The sequence below is a fragment of the Dysidea avara genome, chromosome 7 (genome assembly GCF_963678975.1).
Source record: "Dysidea avara chromosome 7, odDysAvar1.4, whole genome shotgun sequence".
In the NCBI taxonomy this organism is placed as follows: domain Eukaryota; kingdom Metazoa; phylum Porifera; class Demospongiae; order Dictyoceratida; family Dysideidae; genus Dysidea; species Dysidea avara.
In genome coordinates, this window is record NC_089278.1 from 13,766,220 (window position 1) to 13,794,198 (window position 27,979).

Here is a 27,979-nt window from a genome sequence, read left to right on the forward strand (position 1 = left end):
ATGACACTTGTGTGCATGTCTAGTTACAAAGAGAACTTGATGCCTTTGATCCAAAGTTTTTTGAAGAACTGGAAGACTTGAAGTACAACTACCAACAAGCTCTCAAGAAGAACATACTTTATGAAGAGAAATTGGACTCAATATCCAGACAACATGGTATAGACATTTCATGGGATGACACTGTTACAACTACATAGCATTAATACTATTTCTGTACATATTACGCATGTGTGCATATAATTTGCACAATAATTCAATCCAGCAGTTTCAGGGCGATACAATTGACAGGTACCTGTGGGTATGCATTGATAATTAGACAAATATTATAGTTATGCATGAAGGAAAAAAATTGGAAAATTCAAAAGCAGAATAGGGATCACTGAGAAAAAGCCAAAAGGGATCTTGACTCTCAAGAAAATGTTAATTGCATAATGCTCACTCACCATTTTGAATTAATTGAGGAATTTATGATTTACATTACCACCCTAGTGATTCTTGTTTCAGTGGCTTTTTTCAGTGTCCCTATTTCCGTCTTGAAATTTCCAATTTTTAGCTTTTATTAGTCAATTTGTAATTTTTAAATTGACATTGAAGAATATTTTGCAATTTTCACATTCTACATCTTTTGGTAGCTATAATCAAATTACAATGTGTGCTTAATATGAGCTAGAATTTACATTACTAGTAGCTATCTAATTTAATACATGCTTTCTTATTCTCATGCAGATACACTTGACTGGTTTATTAGAGTAGAGATATCATGTAGTGGTTCATAATAGAGATCGCCTATTAGGGCTGAGCAGCCATTTTATCATGACAAATACTAAACCAAATATTCATGATAGTGAACACTTCACGATATTTACACATAGTTTAATCACTGCTGTTCCTACATTTAGTATTCCCACAAGAAGCTTTTATAGGTGTTACATTTACTGCCACTATCATCCTTGTTTACAGTAATTGTAACACTTGCTTTGATGATGTTCACATCTCCCTGCAAGGGTGTGGGCTAAGCTGTTACAAGGATTCCTAGCCAACTCTATTGACCTAACCTGTACAACAAATGTCACTAATGTACAGACAGTTAACACAATAGTGATACTTTAAAAATATCACGATATATAGCTAAAACAATAATATTACTTTTTGGGAATAAAAGCATAGCCTTCCTTCCTATGTCTGGAGGTCTGCACCATGACCAGGTTAGTAAGCAGGGGGTCTGGGAGGCACATGCAGCCCCCCAGAAGCTAAACGTATAAAAATTTTATATGTACATGTTTTATGAGGTAATCCTAAGGCTGCAGCACATGTTGCTGTCAGACCTTCAGTGCTGGTCACTGTAAAGTACTAATAATAATAATGACTGAATTTTTTGATTTAGAGTAGTTTAATACATATGCAAATATCTAAATCATGTTTTCTAAGTGGTCTGCACTGATCAAGAGCTGTATTGGGATCATGCAGTGACAGTCATGAGTTTGTTTTATTATGAGCCTAAAGTAAATGGAGAGAAAACAATCGCTGATGAAATGATGATCATTTTGTACAATGTAAATTAGATTAATGCATGTGAGTGATAATTATGTAGACGACATTCTTTTTATTTTCTAACAGCTAATGCTGCAGGCTATATATAACTTAGTCTTCTCATGAGCAGATGCAAGTTTTCATACTCATTACTCAGGGGAGGATTCTTAACTAATGTAAAAATAATTTTAAGAATTAAAACCTGGGAAAAGAGATTGCTGGAAAAGTAAAGAAACAAGAGTCAAACAAGTCAGCATGTTAAACACAGAGATCTCTATTTGGACTCAATGGATATGGTAGAAACTAAGGAAAAAACAATAGTTTCTCCATAAATCAGGGGTAGATAAGTGCTGAGAATGCTTCTGTACAAATGTTTATTTGGGTCCAAATAGAGATCTGTGTGTGTTTAACATGCTGGCTTGTTTGACTCTTGTTCAGCTTTTTTCAGCAATCTTTATTTCCATGTTTTAATTTTTTAAATTATTTTACACTAGTTTGTTTACTTTTTATAAAACCATTTATGGATAGCTAAAGTGATAATAAGAGGTGCTGGTGGTGCTTGATATCACACAGTACTAAATATGTATATCAAAGTCAGTCATCATGTACAGTAGCTGATAAGTAGTCAGTTAATATTATCAGAGTTAGCAAACACTGTTTCCTTACTACTGAATGTACTTTGTACTATACAGCTTTGACATATCCAACTACAGGCATGCAGTGTATAGCATGCTGTGGTCAATAATAGTATTGCTTCTGATTTATCATATAGGCATGCACACTTGTGCAGCTATGTGATCACAGTAAGTCAAGTACGCAGTGGTACACAACAACATTTTTGATATACTGTGGTTAAACATAGGTAATGATATAGGGTTTCCAAATAAATGTGCTAATATGAATAGATTGGATACTTATTAACACAATTAACACGTTGGTTACCCTTGCAGAGACTAAGTCAGATCAATGGCAAAGTGAACCTACAAGAAGCAAATTTGCTTGAGAATGTTATCATTGTAATATGCATTGAAAAATAGGTCACGGACATGAAGAAAGACATAGGAAGGAAAGTTATGTAGTTTTTAACCCCAAAAAGTACTCACATTTTGCTCTAGCCCTGTAGGAAAAAAAATAAGAAAAGTTAAAAGTGGATTTTTTCTCAACAGAGTTAACATTTCAGCCAACCAGATGATTATTGGTAACAGCAAAGGTGTCAACAACAGACACATACGGTTTGGCTTCATTACAAGTTCGGGAAACGGCTGTAATGGACACTGTACTTATGTGGCTTCCCCATAAGAAATGTATTGTGAAAATTTTGATTGGCCGTAAATGTTATGTCAAACATTTGAACAACAAGATTTTGAAATTTTTAGCAGGTCAAGCAGTACTACAAATGAGCCAAATTTCAAGATTGTGTGTAATTGCATCCATGAGTTATTAAAGATTCAGCTCAATGTGAACATACTATAGGTGTGTGTTCTATTAGGATTTTGGCAAAAAACATAGGCGACCTCTATTATGAACCACGTGTTGCATGTACATGCAATGATTGTTCTATTAGAGTTTTGATCCACCATTGGAAGATATCTAGAAGCATGTCGCATACTATAACCAAGCATGTAAATTAACAGGACAACCAAACAGCAGGGGCAAGACATAATATAGCAAGCACATGGTGTGCTAAAGAGAATCATACAGTAGCTTCTTACTGCATGTGGTCCGTATATCTATACCAAAAACAAATCAAAGGTGACGGCCAAGAAATGGCTGCAATAATGTTAATGCCACTTTAAAAGTTGTGAAATCAGGTTGCAATGATGCTAATATCAATGATATTAGCATCATTTCTTGGCTTCCACCATTGATTTCACAACTTTTTCACCCTGGCCTTACTAGGGGCTGTACTCTTTTACACAGCTTAGCTGTTTTTGGTATACCATAATTAAATAATTTTCGTATGCAAAATTTGTACGAAAATTTTACACAAGATTGAACTACTCTAATAGAGCAGTCATTCACGTAAAATCAGACAAAAATATTTTTACACAAAAACTATCACAGAATTTTTTTTGCACAAAAATAAAGTGAATTACTGTAGCTGAACTCTATAGACTTGTAACATAGCCAAACTCTCCACAGAGGACTTGTAATGTAGCTGAACTCTCTACAGGGTGACTTGACGTAGCTGAACTCTCTCCTGGGTGACTTGTAATATAGCTGAACTCTCTATGGGAGACTTCTGTATCATAGCTGAACTTCTACTGGGTGACTTGTTACATAGCTGAACCTTCTATTGAGTGACCTGTGATATGGCCGAACTCTCTACAGGATAACTTGTTAGGTAGCTGAACTCTCTGCAGGGAGACTTTTGTAATGTAGCTGAACTCTCTGCTGGGTGACTTGTTACATACTACAGGGAGGCACTGAACTCTCTACTGGGTGACTTGTACTGTAAATAGCTAATCTCTCTACTGGGTGACTTGTAAATAGCTAACTCTACCGGGTGACTTTTAATGTCACCGAACTCTCTACTGGGTGGCTTTGTAAATAGCTGAACTCTCTACTGGGTGACTTTTAATGTAGCTGAACTCTCTATACAGGAAGACTTGGAACATAGCTGAACTGTCTACTGAGAATGTAGTCAAACTCTCTACTGGGTGACTCGCAAGAAGCTGAACTCTGGCTTGTAATGTAGCTGTGTAACAGGCATGCAGTCTACATTAATAAATGGTATTTGTCAGTACAAACTGCTGAAGGGAGTGGGCTGAAAATTGTAATGTAAATCACTGTAGAAGAGTCTTTTCAGTTGTTGAGAAATTGGAATGCAAAAACCAATTACATGAAGCCATTTCATGATTGAGATGCTCTAATAATGCAGTCACCCTATTAGTGCATCTTTAAACTAATCTATGGTTACCTTTACACTGATCTAGAAGTAACGTAATCTATTATCATGACTGGTGTTAACATTGCACTACTAATAGTAGCTACCATATACACTATTTTGAGTTGAAGGATGCTTTCCATTGTAAGGTATGTTTTATTAGGGCTTTGGCAAAAGCATGGGCAATCCTCGTTATGAATACACTATTGTGGTTCATGATAATAATGTAATTTGATTGCTTTGTTCACTCTGGTGTGTTTGTGTTGCTATTACTGCTAACATACTGGTCGGGTGTTATGTCTGATAATTCCAGAACAATGGCACTGAACACAGGTCTCTCATCTGGCACTGGAAGCCAACACTTCTGCATAACTTCATACCTACAAATTATAAACAGAACTAACTGGCAGAACAGTTGCAAGTGGACAAGTCACACTTACACAGCTTGTGAACACAGCTTTGGTTTCTTAAGTCGAGAGCCTTGTTCAAGATATTTTAACATGTCAGTGAACTCTAAGGCAGCATATGGCTCTCCACCCAGCATGAACACCTCCCAACAAGTAATACCAAATGCCCACTGTAAACAAGCATTGCAAACAGAACATACTTAAATCAGTAGTACTAACCACATCAGTTTTCTCATTAAATACTCCATCATGGATTGATTCTATTGCCATCCACTTGATGGGCACTTTAGCCTTGTGTGTTAATTTGTAGTAATCCTTACTGTAGAGTTGACGTGCTAATCCAAAGTCACCAATCTTGACTGTCAAATCAGATGCCACCCTGTAGAAGGGACCGTGTCACACAGTAATGATCAGCAACTACCACTACTAACAAGCAGTTCCTGGCTGCCAAGTCTCTATGAACAAACTGGTGCTCTGCTAAATATTCCATTCCATGGGCTATGTCACAGCAGAATTTTAACAGTGTGTCATAATCCAAACCCTGCACAAGTGTACTATGTTACCACTAACTGGTGGTCAAACACTAAACTACCTTAGGATAATTAACAACTGGGGCACCATCACTTCGTTTGCTTCTCAAGAAACTCTTCAAATCACCGTTGATCATAAAGGGAAGAACAATGTAGGGTAGACCATCTTCAGTATTAAAACAAACTCCCAACAAGCCAAGCACATTAGGATGTTGCATCTTGTTCATTAGAACACACTCGGCTAATAAGCTCACAACCTCATCAGAATCTAAAACATCTAAAAGTTCAGAAAACAAAATAAACATTCACTATAATGATAATATTGTGGCGAAACAAATTACAGTACCTTCTTTAATAGTTTTTACAGCCACATCAATAGTATTGCTGGTATCTCCATCAGTTATGGTCCCTCTGTATACCATACCAAATGCCCCTACAAAGTTGTAATTAGAGAATTACCTAATATTATTTTGTTTTCAATTCAACGGCATTACCAACAACACTCATAAATTATACATCATGTACCTTTTCCAAGTTCTTTACCAAGTGACAAGGCTTCTACTGGGATTTTTACTTCAGATAACTTGGACAATAAATCGTTAAATTTTGGTGACAACACAGCAGCATCTAAACACATTAGTACACAATCATTACTAGTATGCTAGTCAGTACTCACTTTTCAGTGGACTATTACATGCATACACAGTGTTGTGCATAATTTCTTTGTTGTGGCCTTTATGATTCACATTGTCAGATAAACTTGAAGTTGCCGGTCCATCACCTTTTACAGTTTTAAGACTCTTACTGCACACAAGCAAGTAACACTGCTACCTTCATACCTAACAAACTACTCACCATTGTCCCTTTCTTTGCCTGTATACCAATACAACAATTATGATCACTACTGCCGCTAAGCCAGCAATAACTGCTACAACAGTGATGGCGACTGTCACACTAGTACTACTACTGCTATCATCAACTCTTCCTATAGTTAACACCAGTAAATGTACAGAATTAGCTAGTTAACATGTGATGTGACATGTTTACCATATGATGTACAGTTCATATCACTTGTGGGTCCCATTTCAACACAGCTGTTTGGTATTGGTGGGCATGGAATTGGCTCACAACTCAGTTCACAAGCAGATAAAGTGTCAAAGAATAAACAACTTGTGCAGTTCTCTGTCACATTGAAATGGATACCTTTTCGCCAAAGAACTCCAGTAGAATCATTGCAACCTATATGTATGCAGCATAAATCATATTGGAGAATCAATTATGTGTGTGCAAGCATCCATGTGCAGATGATATAACTTACATATTACTTGTAGCCTACTTTTGAGAAATAAACTAAGTAGTTGACCTGGTCTATTACACAACTTGTTGGTTCTTTTTTCTGAATTGTAAGTGTACCATGCAAAAATAGCCAAGCTGAAAAAGGTTTCAGAAAGCCTGGGTGAAAAAAGTTGTGAAATCATTGTGGCAGCCATGAAATGGCAAGATTTATTATCATTAATATCACTGCAGCCATTTCATGGCTGCCACCTTAACTTTTTTCACCCAAAAAAATGTGCACTCTATTAGAGCATTACAGAAGTAATCGAATAAATAATACAATATTTTTACGACTTCTCTAGTATTCCATCGAATCAAAGTCGATATTATAGCCATTTTGGTACAGGTTGGCGGGGTAGTATACTACTATTATTAAGACCTACTTGTTCCAATTGCATGCTAATTATCACCATCATAATAAGTGTTATGCTAATAAAACTTGTGACAACAAGCTGCAAATTGTAAAGGTGCAGGGTTTGCGTTGTAAAATTGAGCAATTGAAACTTATCATGTTTCGCATAAAAATTTAAGATATTCTAATAGATCAGTCACAGCAAAATCTTAATAGACAAATAGTATACCTAACTTGGAAGGAATTTATTTAAAACACTATTGCAAATAAACATGAACAAGAAAGTACAAAATATATCAATATAATTTGGCTTTATAGTATCAGATTGGTAGGTATTTTTCTCCATTGGTAGAGTACTAGTTTGTCTTATATCATCTTCATTGCATCTATAGAAAAGAAGAACAATGATTTGTGTAAAAGCAAACCTCAAAGCCTTTTTCAAGGCCGCACCCTTTTATACAGCTTAGTTGTTTTTTGCATGGATTTCACTTCTTTTTGTATTTTAATTGTATACCCCAAAGCCAAGCATAAATTGCCCAAATCCTTAACCACTGAGCCACTGCTATCACGGATGATCACCTCATTTAGTTTCTATTCTATAAATGAAAATTCTAGCTAAAATCTACTCAATAGTAAAAGTTCATAGTTTCATAGATCTACCAATGAAAAATCTAGATTGGTCTAGAGCATTCTATGTGTGTTCTATCAGAAATCCTCAGAGCCTGCGGTGCAAGACTGATCACCTCGCTGATCACATTATACAAAAATCAAACCCACAATTCAACAATTCTATATAAGTACACCTGAGTCTAGACCAATCTATGTTCACCTCTTATAATTGGGAAGTGCATGAACACAGATCAATGAACCTGAACCTTTATCACCCCTACCATACAGTAATCACTGTTTCCAAGTAATTACTTGTAGTACTTCTCTAATTGCTGCTGTAAGGTGGCCATGAATTAAAATGCAACCACTAGGAATTAAAATTTCAGTAAGTACTCAATATCAAATGTTTGTCATTCTTGGTACTGATACTTTCTTTATTACACATCATATGTTGCCAACTAACTGGTATATTGGTGTGGTCGTGGTCAAGACTATCCTTTACACATTTTTGTGGTTTGCTATCCTCATACATACAATATTCTATTATCCCCATGTATATGTTTTGAGTTGTGTATGTTTGTGTATTTCAAATTACCTTTACTACTACATTTAGAACGTCATGTTGCAAGAGGTACGGAATCACTTGCAGTTGCAGCACAACGTGAAAAGGAAATATTGAGACTGAGTGGTCACTCTGATGTGAGTGATGTGTTATCTGTAAACTACATACACCTTTTGTATGCATATGGAAGAAGTTGCTTCAAATGTATATAGTGTTACAAATTAGGGTCTCTATATATTAATCAAGTAATACATAAATCTTGGTGTTGTTATATGTACCTGCAGTCCTCATAACGTGTAGTTCAGTTGATACATGAAAGAGATGATTTAAAGCAGAAGGTGGAACAAGTGAGTACTGAAATTGTTACACATATGTAATATGACACTTGTGTGCATGTCTAGTTACAAAGAGAACTTGATGCCTTTGATCCAAAGTTTTTTGAAGAACTGGAAGACTTGAAATACAACTACCAACAAGCTCTCAAGAAGAACATACTTTATGAAGAGAAATTGGACTCGATATCCAGACAACATGGTATAGCCATTTCATGGGATGACACTGTTACAACTACATAGCATTGATACTGTTTCTGTACATACAACCTGTATTACACATGTGTGCATGTAATTTGCGTAATAATTCAATCCATCAATATAAATAACCACACAAGCATATAATATACAATCTTAAGGCCACACAAGTGACAAACGTTATACACAGGTACCTGTGAGTATGCATCTATAACAGGTATTATTAGAGTTATAAATATTTGACTGTTTTGTTTACTCTGGGGTGTTTGTGTTGTTGTTGTCAATATTTACATACTGGTTGGATGTTAAGTCTGATAATTCCAGAATGATGGCACTGAATACAGGTCTCTTATTTGGTGTCGGCAGCCAACACTTTTGCATAACTTCATACCTACATCAAGACACATGGTAGTGTGTCGTGCAGCCCAAGAAGCCGGTGCGCAACACCCATGAGTATATTGACAGGAAGAACGAAAACGCAATTTTCGCACCTCCGTAGCTCTGTGCTGCCTTGATGAAACAAGATGATTTTTGCTGTGGACTCTCCCTCCAACTTCAGTACTCCACATTCCAAATTTGAGCGAAATCGCTTCAAGCGTTCCCGAGATATGCGACTTCAAAAATTGGCTTAGTTTCTTCGGTTTTTTTTCTTCTTATTTTTCTTCCTCTTTTCGCACACTTACAAAAACTGCTATAAAACGCGAACACCACATCCGATCGCCTTGAAATATTGCACACAGAAGGGGGGTATAAAGGCACATCTCTGTACCAACTTTGGCTGGAATTCGATAAACAGGCAAAGAGTTATGAGCGATTATTCACGAAAAATAACACCGATATGTTGTCACGCCTACAGGGTAAACGCGGATGGGAAGAAGCTGAAAATCGGTGGGTGAATAGGTTAACTATTGAACCTCAAACTTTTTGTGGTTTGAAAGAAATCGAGCTAAAAACCAGGAAGATACAACGAAAAAACCAACAGTGTGTAACAATTACGCAATCGAGATTAGCTAATAAAAAAGGTAGAGGCTATTCGTCGGGTTCCGGACGCCGATTTTACCAGCTCGGTTCACGTGAATAAAAACTTAGACAAAAAAGAGTCCTCAAGCGAAAAAAAAGTTATGACCTGTCCGAGAATCGAACCCGGGACCTCTAGTGTGTGAGGCAAGGATCGTAACCACTGTGTTACGTGGCTCCCAGCTACCCACTTCTCTTAGTTTCTATCTTATATACGTCATTCAAGAAGAAACCTATATAAGCGAAGAATACCCAGTGAAGAAGAAACCAAAGCTGAACCCGACCCTAACCCTAACCTAACGTGACGTTTGCTTGTTAAGCACAATGATGACTTTCACTGTCTGTATGAAGGTAAGTTTTGGGGTGAGTTCGAGGCGAGCTAGGGTTGGCCCGGCTTTGCCGGGACGCTCGCTTCGCTCGCTCCTACCCTAGCTCGCCTCGAACTCACCCCAAAACTTACCTTCATACAACTAGTGTGTTTGATACTCGAGTTATGGGTGACACTGTCGGACGAATAATACCGGACGAACAGGACCACGCGATCCGAACCGGACGAATAACCTGGTGAAATCGGCGTCCGGAACCGGACAAATAGCCACTACGAATAAAAAACGACTGCTTGCCACGCCTACCAGACAAACCGCTTGGGGTAATGCTTTGAAAATCGCTGTACAGATGGAGTTATCATCTTAGAAAGGCTCTTCAATGGTGTAGAAGAATCAGACTTAAAGCCACGGAGTTATAACACGAAATCCAACTTGGTGTAGCAAGTGCGAGATCGAGATACTCTAATAGAGCAGTCATCCTAATAGAGCAGTCATCCTAATAGAGCAGTCATCCTAATAGAGCAGTCACCCTGAAGAGAATTCAAGAGATCAGCTAGAAACAAGTAACCTGTATAGAGATCAGCTACAAACAAGTCACCCTGTAGAGAGATCAGCCACAAACAATTCACCCTGTAGAGAGATCAGCTAGAAGAAGTTACCTTGTAGAGAGTTCAGTTACAAAGAAACCATCATGTAGAGAGTTCAGCTACAAACAAATCACCTGTAGAGAGTTCAGCTACAAACAAATCTCCCTGTAGAGAGATCAGCTAGGAGAAGTTTCCTTGTAGAGAGTTCAGCTACAAATAAATCACCCTGTAGAAAGATCAGCTAGAAGAAGTTACCTTGTAGAGAGTTCAGTTACAAAGAAACCACCATGTAGAGAATTCATTTACAAACTAGTGACCCTGTAGAGACATCAGCTAGAAGAAGTTACCTTGTAGAGAGTTCAGTTACAAAGAAACCACCATGTAGAGAATTCATTTACAAACTAGTGACCCTGTAGAGACATCAGCTAGAAGAAGTTACCTTGTAGAGAGTTCAGTTACAAAGAAACCACCATGTAGAGAATTCATTTACAAACTAGTGACCCTGTAGAGACATCAGCTAGAAGAAGTTACCTTGTAAAGAGTTCAGCTACAAAGAAACCATTCTGTAAAGAGCTCAGCTACAAACAAATCACCTGTACAGAATTCCACTACAAACAAATCACCCAGTAGAAAGATCAGCTAGAAGAAGTTACCTTGTAGAGAGTTCAGTTACAAAGAAACCACCATGTAGAGAATTCATTTACAAACTAGTGACCCTGTAGAGACATCAGCTAGAAGAAGTTACCTTGTAAAGAGTTCAGCTACAAAGAAACCACCTTGTAGAGAGTTCAGCTAGAAGAAATTACCTTGTAGAGAGTTCAGGTACAAAGAAACCATCATCTAGATAGTTCAGCTGCAAACAAATCACCTGTAGAGAGTTCAGCTACAAACAAATCTCCCTGTAGAGAGATCAGTTAGAAGAAGTTACCTTGTAGAGAGTTCAGCTACAAAGAAACCATTCTGTAAAGAGCGCAGCAGCAAAGAAATCACCTGTACAGAATTCAGCTACAAACAAATCACCCTGTAGAGAGAACAGCTAGAAGAAGTTACCTTTTTGATAGTTCAGCTACAAACAAATCACCCTGTAGAGAGATCAACTAGAAGAAGTTACCTTGAAGAGTGTTCAGTTACAAAGAAACCACCATGGAAAGTTCTGTAATAAATATATGTATTATATATATAATTTGTACATTTACTGATAAAATCAGAAATATTTAAGGTACATCTGCTTCATCTTTTCTTCTTCCTGTGGTAAAAAAAAAAAGATAGGTTAAAAAAGTCCCAAAGCCGGCCATAGGCCGGCTTTGGGGTATACAAATACAAAAAGAAGTGAAATCTAATCCAAAATAGCCAAGCTGTAAAAAAAGTGTGCGGCCCTCAAAAAGGCTATGGTGAAAAAAGATGTGAAATCCAAGGTGGCGGCCAAGAAATGGCTGTGATGGTAGGTTAATGGTAAAAATTTTAATAACGACAATTCAGGTGAATTTTGTGCCAATTGACCAAGCGGCACCAAAATTCACCTGAATTGTCGTTATTAAAATTTTTACCATTAACCTACCATCACAGCCATTTCTTTGCCGCCACCTTGGATTTCACATCTTTTTTACCATAGCCTTTTTGAGGGCCGCACACTTTTTTTACAGCTTGGCTGTTTTGAATTATCAATTATAAACAGAACTAGCTGGCAGAAAAGATTGAACTTGCAAGTGGACAAGTCACACTTACACAGCTTGTGAACACAGCTTTGGTCTCTTGAGTCGAGAACCTTGTTCAAGATATTTTAACATGTCGGTGAACTCTAAGGCAGCATATGGCTCTCCACCCAGCGTGAACACCTCCCAACAAGTAATACCAAATGCCCACTGTTAACAAAGCATTGCAAATAGAACACACTTAAATCAATAGCACTAACCACATCAGTTTTCTCATTAAATACTCCATCATGGATTGATTCTATTGCCATCCACTTGATGGGTACTTTAGCCTTGTGTGTTAATTTGTAGTAATCCTTACTGTAGAGTTGACGTGCTAATCCAAAGTCACCAATCTTGACTGTCAAATCAGATGATACCCTGTAGGAGGGACCACATCACACAGCAATGATCAATAACTACCTCTACTAACAAGCAGTTCCTGGCCGCTAAGTCTCTGTGAACAAACTGGTGCTCTGCTAAATATTCCATTCCACGAGCTGTCTCACAACAGAATTTTAACAGTGTTTCATAATCCAAACTCTGTACAAGTGTACTATGTTACCACTAACTGGTGATCACACACTGAACTACCTTAGGATAATTAACAACTGGGGCATCATCATTTCGTTTTCCTCTCAAGTAACTCTTCAAATCACCGTTGATCATGAAGGGAAGAACAATGTAGGGTAGACCATTTTCAGTTTCAAGACAAACTCCCAACAAGCCAAGTACATTAGGATGTTGCAACTTGTTCATTAGAACACACTCAGCTAAGAAGCTCACAACCTCATCAGAATCTAAAACATCTAAAAGTTCAGAAAACATTCAGTAGCATTTACTATATGTGGTGATTCAAATTACAGTACCTGCTTTGATAGTTTTCACAGCCACATCAATAGTATTGCTGGAATCCCCATCAGTTATGGTCCCTCTGTATACTGTACCAAAAGCTCCTACAAAATTGTATAGTTACAGAAATACCCAATATTTCAAATGTAATTTTCAACTTGTCGGGAACATTCATAAATTATATGTACCTTCTCCAAGTTCTTTACCAAGTGACAAGGCTTCTGCTGGGATTTCTACTTCAGATAATTTGGAAAGTAATTCATCAAATTTTGGTGACAATGCAGCAGCATCTAAACAAGACCACATTAGTACACAACCATTACTGTAATGATTATGTTTGTACTAACTTTTCAGTGGACTATTGACTGCACACACAGTGTTGTATATATTTGCTTTGCCTTCATAATTAACATTGACAGTTAAACTTAAGCTTGCCAGTTCATTAATTTTTACATTTCTTTGACTCCTACTACACACACAAACACAAAAGTAAGTAATGCCGCTACTTATATATCTAACAAACTACTCACGATTGTCCCCTTGTTTGCCGGTACACCAATAAGACAGTTATGATCACTAAGGCTAGGCCAGCAATAACTGCTACAACAGTGATGGCGACTGTCACGCTAGTACTACTGCCGCCACCTTCACTATTAGCTGTTCCTACAGTTAACAGCAGTACAGGACTAGTTAACATGTGATGAGACACGTTTACCATATGATGTACAGATCATACAACATCCATCACTTGTGGGTTCCATTTCAACACAGTTGTTTGGTATTTCAGGACATGGAATTGGCTCACAACTCAGTTCACAAGTAGATAAAGTGTCAAAGAATAAACACCTTGTGCAGTTCTCTATCACATTGAAAGGGCTACCTTTTTGCCGAAGAACTCCAGCAGAATCATTGCAACCTACATATGTATGCTACATAAAATTTTGGAAGTTTGTGTGTGTGTGCGTGTGTGTGTGTGTGTGTGTGTGTGTACATGCATGATATAGCATGCATTAATTAGCATTGCTTGTAATGTCCTTTTGTAATGTCCTTTTGTAATTTAAGTAGTTGTCATGACCTGCCCTATTGCATAACTGATAGGTTCATTTTTTCTTAAGCCAGACTTGTATGGGTATAAGCATTGTATTAAGTTAGAACCAAGGACCTCCACACCTATACCCAAACCCTTAACCACTCTGTCACTGTTGTCAGTTGCTCATCCCACTTAATTATACCTTATAAATGAAAAGTTCTAGTTTACTACATCAAAATGGTAAAGTTATAGATCTATGTGCGTTATATATGTTCAGAAAAAGTGCCCTCTATTAGTAATAAAGAGTCAAATAAGAGAGGCTATTTACTAAACATACATAAGAGTCATGTGATCGAGATACTCTAATAGAACAGTCAGTGATAGTGTGATTTGTTGTCATGTCTACTGGCTAAACTGCATATATATGCAAACTAGTTAACGTGTCAGTAAACTATTCAGAAATGTAATGGCAATCTGTTTCAATATCAATAAGTTATAAACGTGAAAACCAACCATACGTGCATGTAACAAGCGCATTTCGAGATCCCTTAATAGTATGACACTTCAGCTAGTGATCCCTGAGAATTTGGCTTTTAAGGCTGTTGTGTTAAAAGTCTATCATTTAATTAAATTTTTTCTGGATGCAATCTAACAAACAGAAAAATTTCCTTTGGGAGTAGGGAACACACACTCTCTCTATATAGCTTAAGTATTAGCTTTATAGCTACATGTGTACAAACTGCTGATGATATTACCACACCAGTAAGCCCTGTTGGTCTCTGTTCTCCCTCTTTCTCATTGAACTTTATCATATCTTCTTGATTTTATTTCTCTGGCACTGAAGTACCATATATTACTGTAGTTAAGAAGTTTTTCAGTGCATATAAAAAAAAAATTGCTATCAATGGTAAGTACGAAATTTTTAAGAGAAAAATTTTAATATTCCAATTGGAAAAATTCAATCTTTAATAGTGATAACGAGTTGTAACAAGTGGTTAGCTTAGCTAGCTGTAATGACTCTCTTCCAGTATTTCAACCAGAAATTAAAGGGCACTGTATCCACCATTCAAGCCTCTAGCTATTGCATTAATGAATAGGGAAGTGACATGGAGTAAAGTTAGTCTAGACCCATCCACTGGGGTTTATCGCTTAGGGCTTATAATCTGTAATCGCACACAGCAAGAGTCTGTGATGTATCAGACTAGAGAAATATAGTTGCCTGTAGAAGCAAAGAAACAAAGCACACCCATACATCAGGTGCACTAAGTCTAGTTTAGTCTAGTAAGCAGATACTACTATAGTTAGCACACAAGTATATCATACACTCGTACAGTACACCTTACATCATAACGTCTGCATGGCAAGCAGTCTTGCTGGCATGACTGTGACTTCTGACTCGCTAGATAGGTAGATACCTTTTCCTCTTTTTGGCTTGCATGCGGTCCCACATAGGATGCCCGCTATTATTCTTGCATAAAAATTATCAGGCAAAGGAAGGGATGGAATTTTATCTTGAAAATATTTATCAATGAACATTTTTCAGTTGAATAATGTCCTAAATGGCACATTTGTGTGCAGTATGGGTAACATACTCAGTGTAAATTATGGCAGCTAAACTCAGGTAAATATCGGGAGAAATTTGAGACTCTAAGTATTTATATGAAAATCGTTACTATAAAGTGTGTAACAGTATTGTGAACTAGTTATGCAATGTGTAATATTGTGCATTTATACACATGTTCATAGTCAGTGGTTCCAACTTGAGAACTTTCTTGGGAGTAAATTCTTAAGGTAAATAATGGAACACACGTTCTTGTGTTGTATCAGCTGCGATGTAGCTATGCAATGGTGACACAACCAGCTGATACAGTAGGACCTTGAATCTCAATTATCTGAACCAGTGGATAGAAGAAGGATTGTGTGGCACACAAAGATCAGTCCTCCTTGTGACAGGTAGTATTACAAGCAAACAAATGAATGAAGTGTACATAGCAGTGTAAGCAATGTAGGCAACTTCCTGTCTGTATGACTGCCAGTATTCAATAATAGCTGGTGGATGTGTATTTTGTAATGCAATATTATGTAAAGTACAAATGTGACTGAATCCATCTATGTACGTACAGTGGTACTTCATTTTTAAAATGGGAAATATGCAAGTTCTACAAAAACTTGTACAAGTTTTTATCACCTCACTAGTTAGTGAATTATGTACTCCAATCAATAAATCCTGGATATCAGGCTGTAGCTATATGGGAGCTCAAAACTCATTTCATGGATGGGTTTTTGAGTTACATATGTTTGCTTACATTGTGGATTTACCAATAACAATAAATACGCCAAATACAGAAGCATGTATTGGGCAAAAACTACACATTTCAGGTGGATTTATAATTTCATAGCAAACACAATGAGCAGTTTCACTTCTGCATACCATTGCACCAGTAAGTTAAGATAGTTTATTTAAGTGCCTATAGATTATTCAATTTATGTGATCGTTCAGCTATCCAGTACTACATCTCCTTCACTATAGACTCAATTTACAAAAACCTATAGTCCATTCCTTTGTTCCTATAGATAATAATATCTAATCAAAAACAGCCAAGCTGTAAAAAAAGGAGTGCGGCCCTTGAAATGGCTATGGGGAAAAAAGATGTGAAATCCAAGGTGGCGGCCAAGAAATGGCTGTGATAGTAGGTTAATGGTAAAAATTTTAATAACGACAATTCAGGTGAATTTGGTGCCGCTTGGTCAATTGGCACAAAATTCACCTGAATTGTCATTATTAAAATTTTTACCATTAACCTACCATCACAGCCATTTCTTGGCCGCCACCTTGGATTTCACATCTTTTTTCACCATAGCCTTTTCAAGGGCCGCACTCCTTTTTTTACAGCTTGGTTGTTTTTGATTAGATTTCACTTCTTTTTGTATTTGTATACCCCAAAGCCAGCCTATGGCCAGCTTTGGGGCTTTTCAACCTATATATTTTTCTTTACCACAGGAAAAAGAAAAAGATGAAGCAGATTTTATAAATACTTTAACTCATTCTGATTTTATCAGTAAATGTACATATTATATATATAATGCATATATCAAGAGTTCATAATACAAAAAGAGAGCATATATTTATTACATGTCAATTAATCCCCACAGAATAATTTGCAGCTGATCTATCTACTGGGTGACTTGAAATGTAGCTGAACTCTCTACAGGGTAATCTGCTTGTACGTAGATGAACTCTTTACAGGATTCTCTCTACAGGGTGACTTGACTCTAGCTGAACTCTCTGCAGGGTTATCTGTTTGTAGTTGAATTCTCTACAGGGTGATTTGTTTGCAGCTGAACTCTCTACAAGGTAACTTCTTATAGCTGACCTGTCTACAGGGTGACTTGTTTCTAGCTGGTCTCTCTACAGGGCGATTTGTTTGTAGCTGAATTCTCTACAGGGCGATGTGTTTGCAGCTGAACTCTCTACATGGTGGTTGCTTTGTAGCTGAACTCTCTAAAAGGTGACTTCTTCTAGCTGAACTCTCTACAGGGTGATCTTTTCATAGCTGAACTCTCTACAGGATGATTTGTTTGCAGCTGAACTCTCTACATGATGATTTCTTTGTAGCTGAACTCTCTACAGGGTGATTTGTTTGTAGTTGAAATCCCTACAAGGTAACTTCTTCTAGCTGATCTATCTACAGGGCGATTTGTTTGTAGCTGAGTTCTCTACAGGGTGTTTGTTTGCAGCTGAACTCTCTACAAGGTAGTTTCTTTGTAGCTGAACTCTCTACAAGGTGACTTCTTCTAGCTGATCTTTCTACAGGGTGATTTGTTTGTAGCTGAACTCTCTACAAGGTGATACTTCTAGGTGATCTCTCTACAGGATGACTTGTTTCTAACTGAACTCTCAACAGGGTGATCTGTTCATAGCTGAACTTTCTACTGGGTGATTTGTTTGCAGCTGAACTCTCTACATGGTGGTTTCTTTGTAGCTGAACTCTCTACAAGGTGACTTCTTCCAGCTGATCTCTCTACAGGGTGATTTGTTTGTAGCTGAACTCTCTACAGGTGATTTGTTTGTAGCTGAACTCTCTACAAGGTGATACTTCTAGGTGATCTCTCTACAGGATGACTTGTTTCTAACTGAACTCTCAACAGGATGATCTGTTCATAGCTGAACTTTCTACTGGGTGATTTGTTTGCAGCTGAACTCTCTACATGGTGGTTTCTTTGTAGCTGAACTCTCTACAAGTTAATTTCTTCTAGCTGATCTCTCTACAGGGTGATTTGTTTGTATCTACAGGTGATTTGTTTGTAGCTGAACTCTCTACAAGGTGATACTTCTAGGTGATCTCTCTACAGGATGACTTGTCTAACTGAACTCTCAACAGGGTGATCTGTTCATAGCTGAACTTTCTACTGGGTGATTTGTTTGCAGCTGAACTCTCTACATGGTGGTTTCTTTGTAGCTGAACTCTCTACAAGGTAATTTCTTCTAGCTGAACTCTCTACAGGGTGACTTGTTTCAAGCTGATCTCTCTACAGGGTGATCTCTTCATAGCTGAACTTTCTACAGGGTGATTTGTTTGCAGTTGAACTCTCTACATGGTAGTTTCTTTGTAGCTGAACTCTCTACAATGTGACTTCTTCTAGCTGAACTCTCTACAAGGTGACTTGTTTCTAGCTGATCTCTCTACAGGGTGACTTGTTTCTAGCTGAACTCTCTACAGGTGATTTGTTTCTAGCTGAACTCTCTACATGGTGATTTCGTTGTAGCTGAACTCTCTACAAGGTAACTTCTTCTAGCTGATCTTTTTACAGGGCATATTTGTTTGTAGCTGAGTTCTCTACAGGGTGATTTGTTTGCAGCTGAACTCTCTACATGGGAGTTTCATTGTAACTGAACTCTCTACAATGTGACTTCTTCTAGCTGAACTCTCTACAGGGTGACTTGTTTCTAGCTGAACTCTCTACAGGTGATTTGTTTGTAGCTGAACTCTGGTTTCTTTGTAGCTGAACTCTCTACAAGGTAACTTCTTCTAGCTGATCTTTCTACAGGGTGATTTGTTTGTAGCTGAATTCTCTACAGGGTGATTTATTTGCAGCCGAACTCTCTACAAAGTGACTTCTTCTAGCTGAACTCTCTACAGAGTGATTGATTTTTTTTGCAGCTGAACTCTCTACATGGTGGTAGCTTTGTAGCTGAACTCTCTAAAAGGTGACTTCTTCTAACTGAACTCTCTACACGGTGATCTTTTCATAGCTGAACTCTCTACAGGATGATTTGTTTGCAGCTGAACTCTCTACATGATGATTTCTTTGTAGCTGAACTCTCTACAGGGTGATTTGTTTGTAGCTGAACTCCCTACAAGGTAACTTCTTCTAGCTGATCTATCTACAGGGCGATTTGTTTGTAGCTGAGTTCTCTACAGGGTGTTTGTTTGTAGCTGAACTCTCTACATGGTAGTTTCTTTGTAACTGAACTCTCTACAATGTGACTTCTTCTAGCTGAACTCTCTACAGGGTGACTTGTTTCTAGCTGAACTCTCTACAGGTGATATGTTTGCAGCTGAACTCTCTACATGGTGGTTTCATTGTAGCTGAACTCTCTACAAGGTAACTTCTTCTAGCTGATCTTTCTACAGGGTGATTTGTTTGTAGCTGAATTCTCTACAGGGTGATTTATTTGCAGCTGAACTCTCTACAAGGTGACTTCTTCTAGCTGAACTCTCTACAGAGTGATTGATTTTTTTGCAGCTGAACTCTCTACATGGTGGTTTCTTTGTAACTGAACTCTCTACAGGGTGATTTGTTTGTATCTGAACTCTCTACAGGGTGATCTGTTCGTAGCTGAACTCCCTACAAGGTAACTTCTTCTAGCTGATCTTTCTACAGGGCGATTTGTTTGTAGCTGAGTTCTCTACAGGGTGATTTGTTTGCAGCTGAACTCTCTACATGGTAGTTTCTTTGTAGCTGAACTCTCTACAGGGTGACTTGTTTCTAGCTGAACTCTCTACAGGGTGACTTGTTTCTAGCTGAACTCTCTACAGGGGATTTGTTTGCAACTGAACTCTCTACAAGGTGATTTGTTTGTAGCTGAACTTTCTACAAGGTGATACTTCTAGCTGATCTCTCTACAGGATGACTTGTTTCTAACTGAACTCTCAACAGGGTGATCTGTTCATAGCTGAAATTTCTACTGGGTGATTTGTTTGCAGCTTAACTCTCTACATGGTGGTTTCTTTGTAGCTGAACTCTCTACAAGGTAACTTCTTCTAGCTGATCTTTTTACAGGGCATGTTTGTTTGTAGCTGAGTTCTCTACAGGGTGATTTGTTTGCAGCTGAACTCTCTACATGATGGTTTCTTTGTAGCTGAACTCTCTACAAGGTGACTTCTTCTAGCTGATACAGGGTGACTTGTTTCTAGATGAACTCTCTACAGGGTGACTTGCATGTAGCTGAATTGTCTATCAGATTAACTGTTTGTAGCTGAATTCCGTACAGAATATCCTGCAATGTAATATAATTCACGTAGTTGAATGCTCTATTGGGGTGACTGTTCTATTAGAGTATCTCAATCTCGCATTTGCTACACGTAGTTGCCTTTCGAATCATAACTCAGTGGCTTGTAATCCGATTCTTCTGTACTACTGCAAGGACTTTCTATGATGATTATTCCAGCTACACACTGATTTTTAGCTCATTGCTCTAAGCGGTTTGCCTGGTAGATGTGAAAACTAATAGTTTTTTTATTCATAAAAATCGATCGAGTAATTTTGACACAGGTTGGGTTTTGTGTCATATCTCCATGGTCTTTATCTCAATTCCTTTCAAACCACAAAAAGGCACTCCTACGATGGTTACTCCATCTACATATAAATGTTCAACTCATTCCTCCAAGGGGTTTACCCTGTAGGCGTGACAGACCTTCGACCTTATTTTACGCACATAATCGGTCATAACTCCGTGTATGTTCATTGGATTCCTACCAAAGTTGGTACTGAGATCCGTCTTAATGAGCCCTTCAAGTGTGCCAAATTTCAGCCCTATCCGAGTACGCATTCGTGTTTTATGTAAATATTTTAATAACGACAATTCAGGTGAATTTAGTGCCGCTTGGTCTTGGCACAAAATTCACCTGAATTGTCATTACTAAAATTTTTTACCATTAACCTACCATCACAGCCATTTCTTGGCCGCCACCTTGGATTTCACATCTTTTTTCACCATAGCCTGTCTGAGGGTCGCACTTTTTTTACAGCTTGGCTGTTTTTGATTAGATTTCACTTCTCTTGTATTTGTATACCGTATATGACCGTATTAAAGCCGGGCTCAAATATACGCCGGGTACAGCTAGGGGACTGTCATAATAAACGCCAGGGCTCATTTAAACGCCGGGGCTCATTTAAACGCCGGGGTGTTAATGATATGCACTGAAAGGGGTTCTAAACTCGTGTCAGCTGCTAACTATACAGTGATGTCTCGTCACCAGTCTTATGATGTCTTGTCTTGTTCGACTATGCCTTCTCTTCTGGTGATGGCCATAGCGTATTTATCGTGGTCATTGTCATCTTTCCGCCCGACTTCCAATGTTTCACCCAGCAGAGGAGTCTGAATGGATTTATGTATGTGATGGGCTATGGATTTCGTATTTCGTAGGTACTTTTACTGGCACCTGTCATTCTCAACGAGTGGCTAGTAAGAAATAAACGCCCGGGTCCAAATTAACGCTGGTCTCGTTTAAACGCCGGGTCAAAAATGATTTATAGGAAATAAACGCCCGGACTTCTATACGGTCATACACGGTACCTCAAAGCCAGCCTATGGCCGGCTTTAGGGTTTTTTTAACCTATTATTTTTTCTTTACCACAGGAAGAAGAAAAGATGAAGCAGGGTGATTTCTTTGTAGCTGACCTCTCTACAAAGTTATCCTTCTAGCTGATTTCTCTACCGGATGACTTGTGTGTAGCTGAACTCTCTACAGAGTGGTTTGTTTGTAGCTGAATTTTCCACAGGGCGATTTGTTTGCAGCTGAACTCTCTACATGGTAGTTTCTTTGTAGCTGAACTATCTACAATGTAACTTCTTCTAGCTGAACTCTCTACAGGGTGACTTGTTTCTAGCTGATCTCTCTACATGGTGGCTTGTTTGTAGCTGAACTCTCTACAGGGTGATTTGTTTGCAGCTGAACTCTCTACAAGGTAACTTCTTCTAGCTGATCTTTCTACAGGGTGATTTGTTTGTAGCTGAATTCTCTACAGGGTGACTTGTTTCTAGCTGATCTCTGTACAGGGTGACTTGTTCCTAGCCGAACTCTCTACAGGTGATTTGTTTGCAGCTGAACTCTCTTACATGGTGGTTTCTTTGTAGCTGAACTCTCTACAAGGTTACTTCTTCTAGCTGATCTCTCTACAAGATAGCTTGTTTCTAACTGAACTTTCTACAGTGTGATCTGTTCATAGCGGAACTTTCTACTGGATGATTTGTTTGTAGCTGAACACTTTGCATGATTGTTTCTTTGTAACTGAACTCTCTACAAGGTAACTTCTTCTAGCTGATCTCTCTACAGGGCAATTTGTTTGAGCTGAACTCTCTACATGATGGTTTCTTTGTAGCTGAACTCTCTATTAGGTACCTTCTTCTGGCTGATCTGACTACAGGGTGACTTGTTTGTAGCTGAATTCCCTACAGAATAACTTGCAATGTAATATAATTGAGTAAATTATAAATGCAGCTGAATGCTTTATTAGGGTGACTGTTCTATTAGAGTATCTCGATCTTGCATTTGCTACACGTAGTTGCCTTTCGAATCATAACGCAGTGGTTTGTAATCCGATTCTTCTGTACTACTGCAAGGACTTTCTATGATGATTATTCCAGCTACATACTGATTTTCAGCTCATTGCTCTAAGCGTTTGCCTGATAGACACGAAAACTAATAGTTTTTTTATTCATAAAAATCGATCGAGTAATTTTGACACAGGTCGGGTTTTGTGTCATATCTCCGTGGTCTTTATCCCCATTCCTATCAAACCACAAAAAGGCACTCCTACGATGGTTGCTCCATCTACATGGCAATTTTCAACTGATTCCTCAAAGGAGTTTACCCTGTAGACGTGACAGACCTTCGACCTTATTTTACGCAAATAATCGGTCATAACTCCGTGAATGTTCATCGGATTCCAACCAAAGTTGGTACAGAGATCCGCCTTAATGAGCCCTTTAAGTGTGCCAAATTTCAGCCCGATCCGAGCACGCATTCGTGTTTTATGGCGGATTTTGCGAAGTGTGCGAAATGAAGTAGAAGAAAAAAACGAAGAAATTAAAACGAAATTTTGTTCGCTTGTATCTCGGAAATGGCTGGAGCGATTTTCTTCAAATTTGGTATGTAGACTCCCCTAACTGGGCGGCACGTCTGTAGCAAATTTGGTTCCAATCGGATAAGGGATCACAGAGCTACATAGGTGTGAAAATTGCGTTTTCTTTCTTCCTGTTAATATACTCACGGGAGGCACGCCGGCTTCTTGGGCCGCACGACACACTACCGTGTGTCTTGATAGTGGCACATCCAATAAACTATGCACTTTCTCATGAAACCATGAAAAATTCCAAGAATTCCTTTGTGACATGTAGTTTAATCCCTCGGGACAGCAAGGACAAAAATGTTCAATTTTTATACAAAATGGCCAGAAAGGTCACCAAAGGCCAAATCTACGATGGCACTTAATCAAAAATGCATGCATGAGGAGTATAATTTATGTGAAAAGTTTCATGGTTTTTATGCTGATTTCACTGATTTTGGGGCTACTCCGCTATACTATAACAAAGAAATACCCAATAAAATGAATTTTGAAAAATGTGTGTGAACAAACTAAACATGAAAGTTTCTATGCTCAAATACTTTTTTTCTCCTGAAATTAATTGAAGTGTGCAATACACATGTAGTAGAAATATAGTTGAACTACACAGTATACTTACATTTAGACATAACATCATCAATTTCAACTAATCCTATTGCATATCCCAAATCGTTGGTAGCATTACAGTGGTAGATGTTCACATCATCGTCAGTAAAGTTCTCAATTACTATTATTGACGTTCTGTTGTTGTCTAAATAATACTGGTCATATCCGGTCAAAGGGATTATCCCTTTGGTAAAGTCGTTGTACCACATTACTTGAGGGGAAGGCTCACCAATTGCTGTACAGGCTAGGACATAAGATTTGCCGTACTCAAAAATACAAGGGTCATCAACCCTGTTACCATACACGATGTGGTCAATATTGGTAATGTTCAACTGCTCAAGTTCACTCCTCAATCCTGCAAAATCTCTTAAGTACCCTGGAATTCGAGGGACAGCTATAGCATTAAAAGATAAACGTTGTTACCATTATAACACTACTGAATATAAGTCAGTAACAAACATTTACTATGCTGCTTTGTGTATTATATGTAAATACAAAAACTGTCACTTTTTAAGTTCCATTGTTCAAGATTGGAAATGTTACTTTAACTCACATCTAACAGGATAGCACTGATCTTCTCCAGCATTGTAAGGATACAAATTACCAGCAGTATTGACATCATCATAATCACAGAGTACATTCAATGGAGAATTTCTAACAGGATCGTGTGCAATGAGAGACATCAAGTTGTCAACTAGAAGTTCTTCACAGCATTCTGAAATTTCATCACTACACTCATTTTCACAGAATGCAACTGGTACTCCATCAATGCATGGAGGATACAAGTAGATACAGGCCATATATGGAAGTTGTATAGAACAATATGAAGCAGGTCTAAAGAGACTTTCAAATGTAACTGATCCAAGGGATCCATTACTCCTCCATTGGAATAATCTTTGATTTAGGAGAGTATAGTCAATATTATTATGAATATATACATTATTTGATTGATCAATGAATCGTGAACAGTACAAATCTTCACTTGGAAATGGTTGACAGCTAAACGGGATATATAGGGGAGTGATATCATTATATCAAAAACTATTAATCAATAGTACTGCAATAGTTACAGGTACACATAATTAGTGGCACATCTAGACTATATCTGGATACAAATGATTGCCTACTGCCAAGGCAGTCCCATGCATCTAAGGAATTTGGGGATATGAATCCCCACAGATTTCACAAATAAGGAAAATAGGAATAAGCTACAGTGAAAGCTCAGCATCTCGTAATCCAGAATGCCTCACATTGTTTTATGTAGCAAAATGCAATAATACCTCAATAACCCAACATCCTCATTAATCTGACAGTGTCCCAATCAGTGTCAGACTATAAAGGTATCACTGTAGTATGGATCGTTACAATAAAAAGTGCTAAAACGTGATCATCAATAAAAAGTGATCATCACCTAAAGTGCAAATTTAAGTATCAAGCAGTACAGTAGTACTGTTTAAGTAGGGATCCAAAGTGTTGTGCACCACCTAAAATGCAGCTTTTAACAATAATCCTAGAGACATCTTATGCAACAAAAATCACCTTTATGGAATAAAGGTGATTTTACCTTTGACTTTACCTTACCTTTATCCATCTAACATACAGCATTAAAAAAACAAGAAAACACTTACAGGTAGCCAGATATAGAATTAAAAGAAAAAAAATCACCAAAGCTCGAATTTTCGGCTGCCAGCCAGCCTGCCTGTCTGTCTGCCTGACTACAGTTGCAAGGCTGGAAGCCAAACAAGCAGTGCACGGCCACCATTTTATGCCACAACAACAAACTCACAGGTTGGATGTGCCTTTTGTGTTCCAATGAATGTCTAGCTACCATTTACGTTCTGCTATTCCTTTTATCTTCAATTGTCTTCATGTCAGGAAACCATACAAAGGTGACGATTTTTGTATCGAAAGTTTCCTTGAAGGAGCATATTTAGATGCAAGTGGACTGTAGTATCCAGGTAGCAACTAATATAGAACAATTGCAATGGGCCACACCCCATTAAATGATCAGACTTGTACTGCCAGTGAAAGGAATGTGACACAAAGGTAAGTTCATGATGTGTGCATTGCATGTGGTATGCCAAAAGGCTAACAGTGAAAACCTCAAGCCTGTAGCATTAACCATTACTGAGTTACGCTTGCTGAAGGCATTGATTAGTAAGTCAGTCAAACTTTCAATAAAAAGATTAGCTTTAATTAATGGAAGTATTTCCAAGAAATTTTTGGACTTCGCCTCAGTGTTGAAACCGGGTCACTACTACTGATCTGGATGTACTATTTACCCAGATTTGACCCAGATTAACGCATATGTCAAGAGCTACATACATTTTGGGCACTCGACTAGCGTATTGAGCTAAGCACATGGGTAGTCTTTATGATAACTAAGCTTTATAACTTAGGGTTGTGTTTCCATGCAAGTTTGTAGACAGCAAAACACATTTTCTATTAAGTAGGTGGGTGTGACTTCATGCATACCAACACACCATATTGATAAATCAGTGTGGTTCCATGCACGTATGTCTACAAACCGTATCACACATTAGCGATGTTTTAGGATTATACTGTGACATGTTAATACACTTCTACAGTACCGTCCAAACGCAACGTTGTGAGCACTAATTATGCAATTAAAAACTCACTTGAAAAAGGGGCATGTCTTCAGACTCGTGAATGAAAAAGCTGCCATGCCCCTTTTGAGCGAGTTTTTCATTGCGCTCGATTGTTGCTGGCAATGTTGTGTTTGGGAGGTACCATACATCATTAAACTAAATAATTCATTTCACACAGGGTTATAGACTTGGACAATCTGTATAATGAGTCAGACTCAAATGATCTGGATAGTGACCCGATAGTACATGTCATGTAAGCAAACACATGTCACATAAAATGATACTTTGCGATATTATTTCTTGAGTTGGTAAGTTGTATAAATTTGTATATCACCAAAAGTAGCATAATTATAGATAATCAATCTATCAATACTGCTACATACCTTCCATTTGTCCTTGGTACTGTAAATTGGGGCATCTCCGGACATGCCAGACACACTGCAGAAAACACAAAAGTAATGACAATTAGATAGACATTATAGCTAAAGCGGACTAGCTATATACATACTTACACATCTCCAAGTAAAAATATCTAGCATAATTGAGGCCTTGAATGTAGCTAAACTAAACAAAGCGCCCGGTGTCTTGGTACAACTTGACTGGAGGACTGGAACTTTGACAAACAATCTGGATATCGATTGCTTTTGGATGATCCCACATGCAGTGGGCAGGGTACTGCTATGCTCCTTCTAACAGCATTCTCTTATTACTACACATGATTCAAATAGCTAGCTAGCTAGCTTGCTATATATATATGGCCCTTGACTGATATTGTGAGGGCCGGCCGGCACATCATGTGATCTGGTCTTCATCTGGTTGAACATCACAGGGTAAGCCACAGAGGACAATGAAACTGGTGTGTATAACTTGACAAGAACCAGACACACCTCTGCTCGAGTGAGCTTGACTGCATGATCAGCAATGAATGGACTGAACAAGCACTGACCATTCGGCGCAGCCAGACAATATTCTTTTATATGCGTACATAACTTACTGAAAACGCATAGTGTGTAGTCCAGCACCAATAAAGGGAAAAGTAAACACCGATTAATGGTCATCTTCAAGCGAGGGGTAGGTAACGACCTGAAATTTCGTATATCACTTTTGAAATTATTCTGAAAGATGAAACATCGTGAAATATTGTCTGAAATTTGTGCAGTTTGAAAGG

The 27,979-nt window shown here is 38.0% G+C and overlaps 2 protein-coding genes across 8 annotated transcripts in view; one reads left to right on the top strand and one right to left on the bottom strand.

Annotated features, from left to right (window-relative positions):
• The window catches only part of LOC136261757 (centrosomal protein of 290 kDa-like), a 66,497-nt gene that overhangs the window by 33,637 nt on the left and 4,881 nt on the right, over positions 1 to 27,979 (top strand). For 3 of the 7 annotated variants that reach the window (XM_066055804.1, XM_066055805.1, XM_066055807.1), the window contains one exon: positions 24 to 257. In XM_066055804.1, coding sequence (XP_065911876.1) covers positions 24 to 197 — 174 coding nt within the window. In that variant the 3' untranslated portion in view covers positions 198 to 257. Of the gene's footprint in view, positions 1 to 23; positions 258 to 8,263; positions 8,350 to 8,496; positions 8,560 to 8,613; positions 8,872 to 27,979 lie in introns of those variants that run through there. The other 4 variants (XR_010704010.1, XR_010704009.1, XR_010704011.1 and 1 more) reach the window with 3 other exon arrangements.
• LOC136261759 (tyrosine-protein kinase Mer-like) lies at positions 107 to 27,975 on the bottom strand. The gene is made up of 16 exons (XM_066055809.1): positions 27,806 to 27,975; positions 27,195 to 27,249; positions 24,756 to 25,201; positions 24,216 to 24,596; positions 6,558 to 6,593; positions 6,402 to 6,497; positions 6,210 to 6,339; positions 6,031 to 6,158; positions 5,880 to 5,981; positions 5,701 to 5,787; positions 5,417 to 5,631; positions 5,256 to 5,365; positions 5,044 to 5,203; positions 4,858 to 4,994; positions 4,702 to 4,797; positions 107 to 292 (listed from the first exon to the last, which is right to left on the bottom strand). Exons 1-16 carry the CDS (start codon positions 27,867 to 27,869, stop codon positions 268 to 270), a joined length of 2,268 nt encoding a protein of 755 aa, XP_065911881.1. The 5' UTR covers positions 27,870 to 27,975; the 3' UTR covers positions 107 to 267.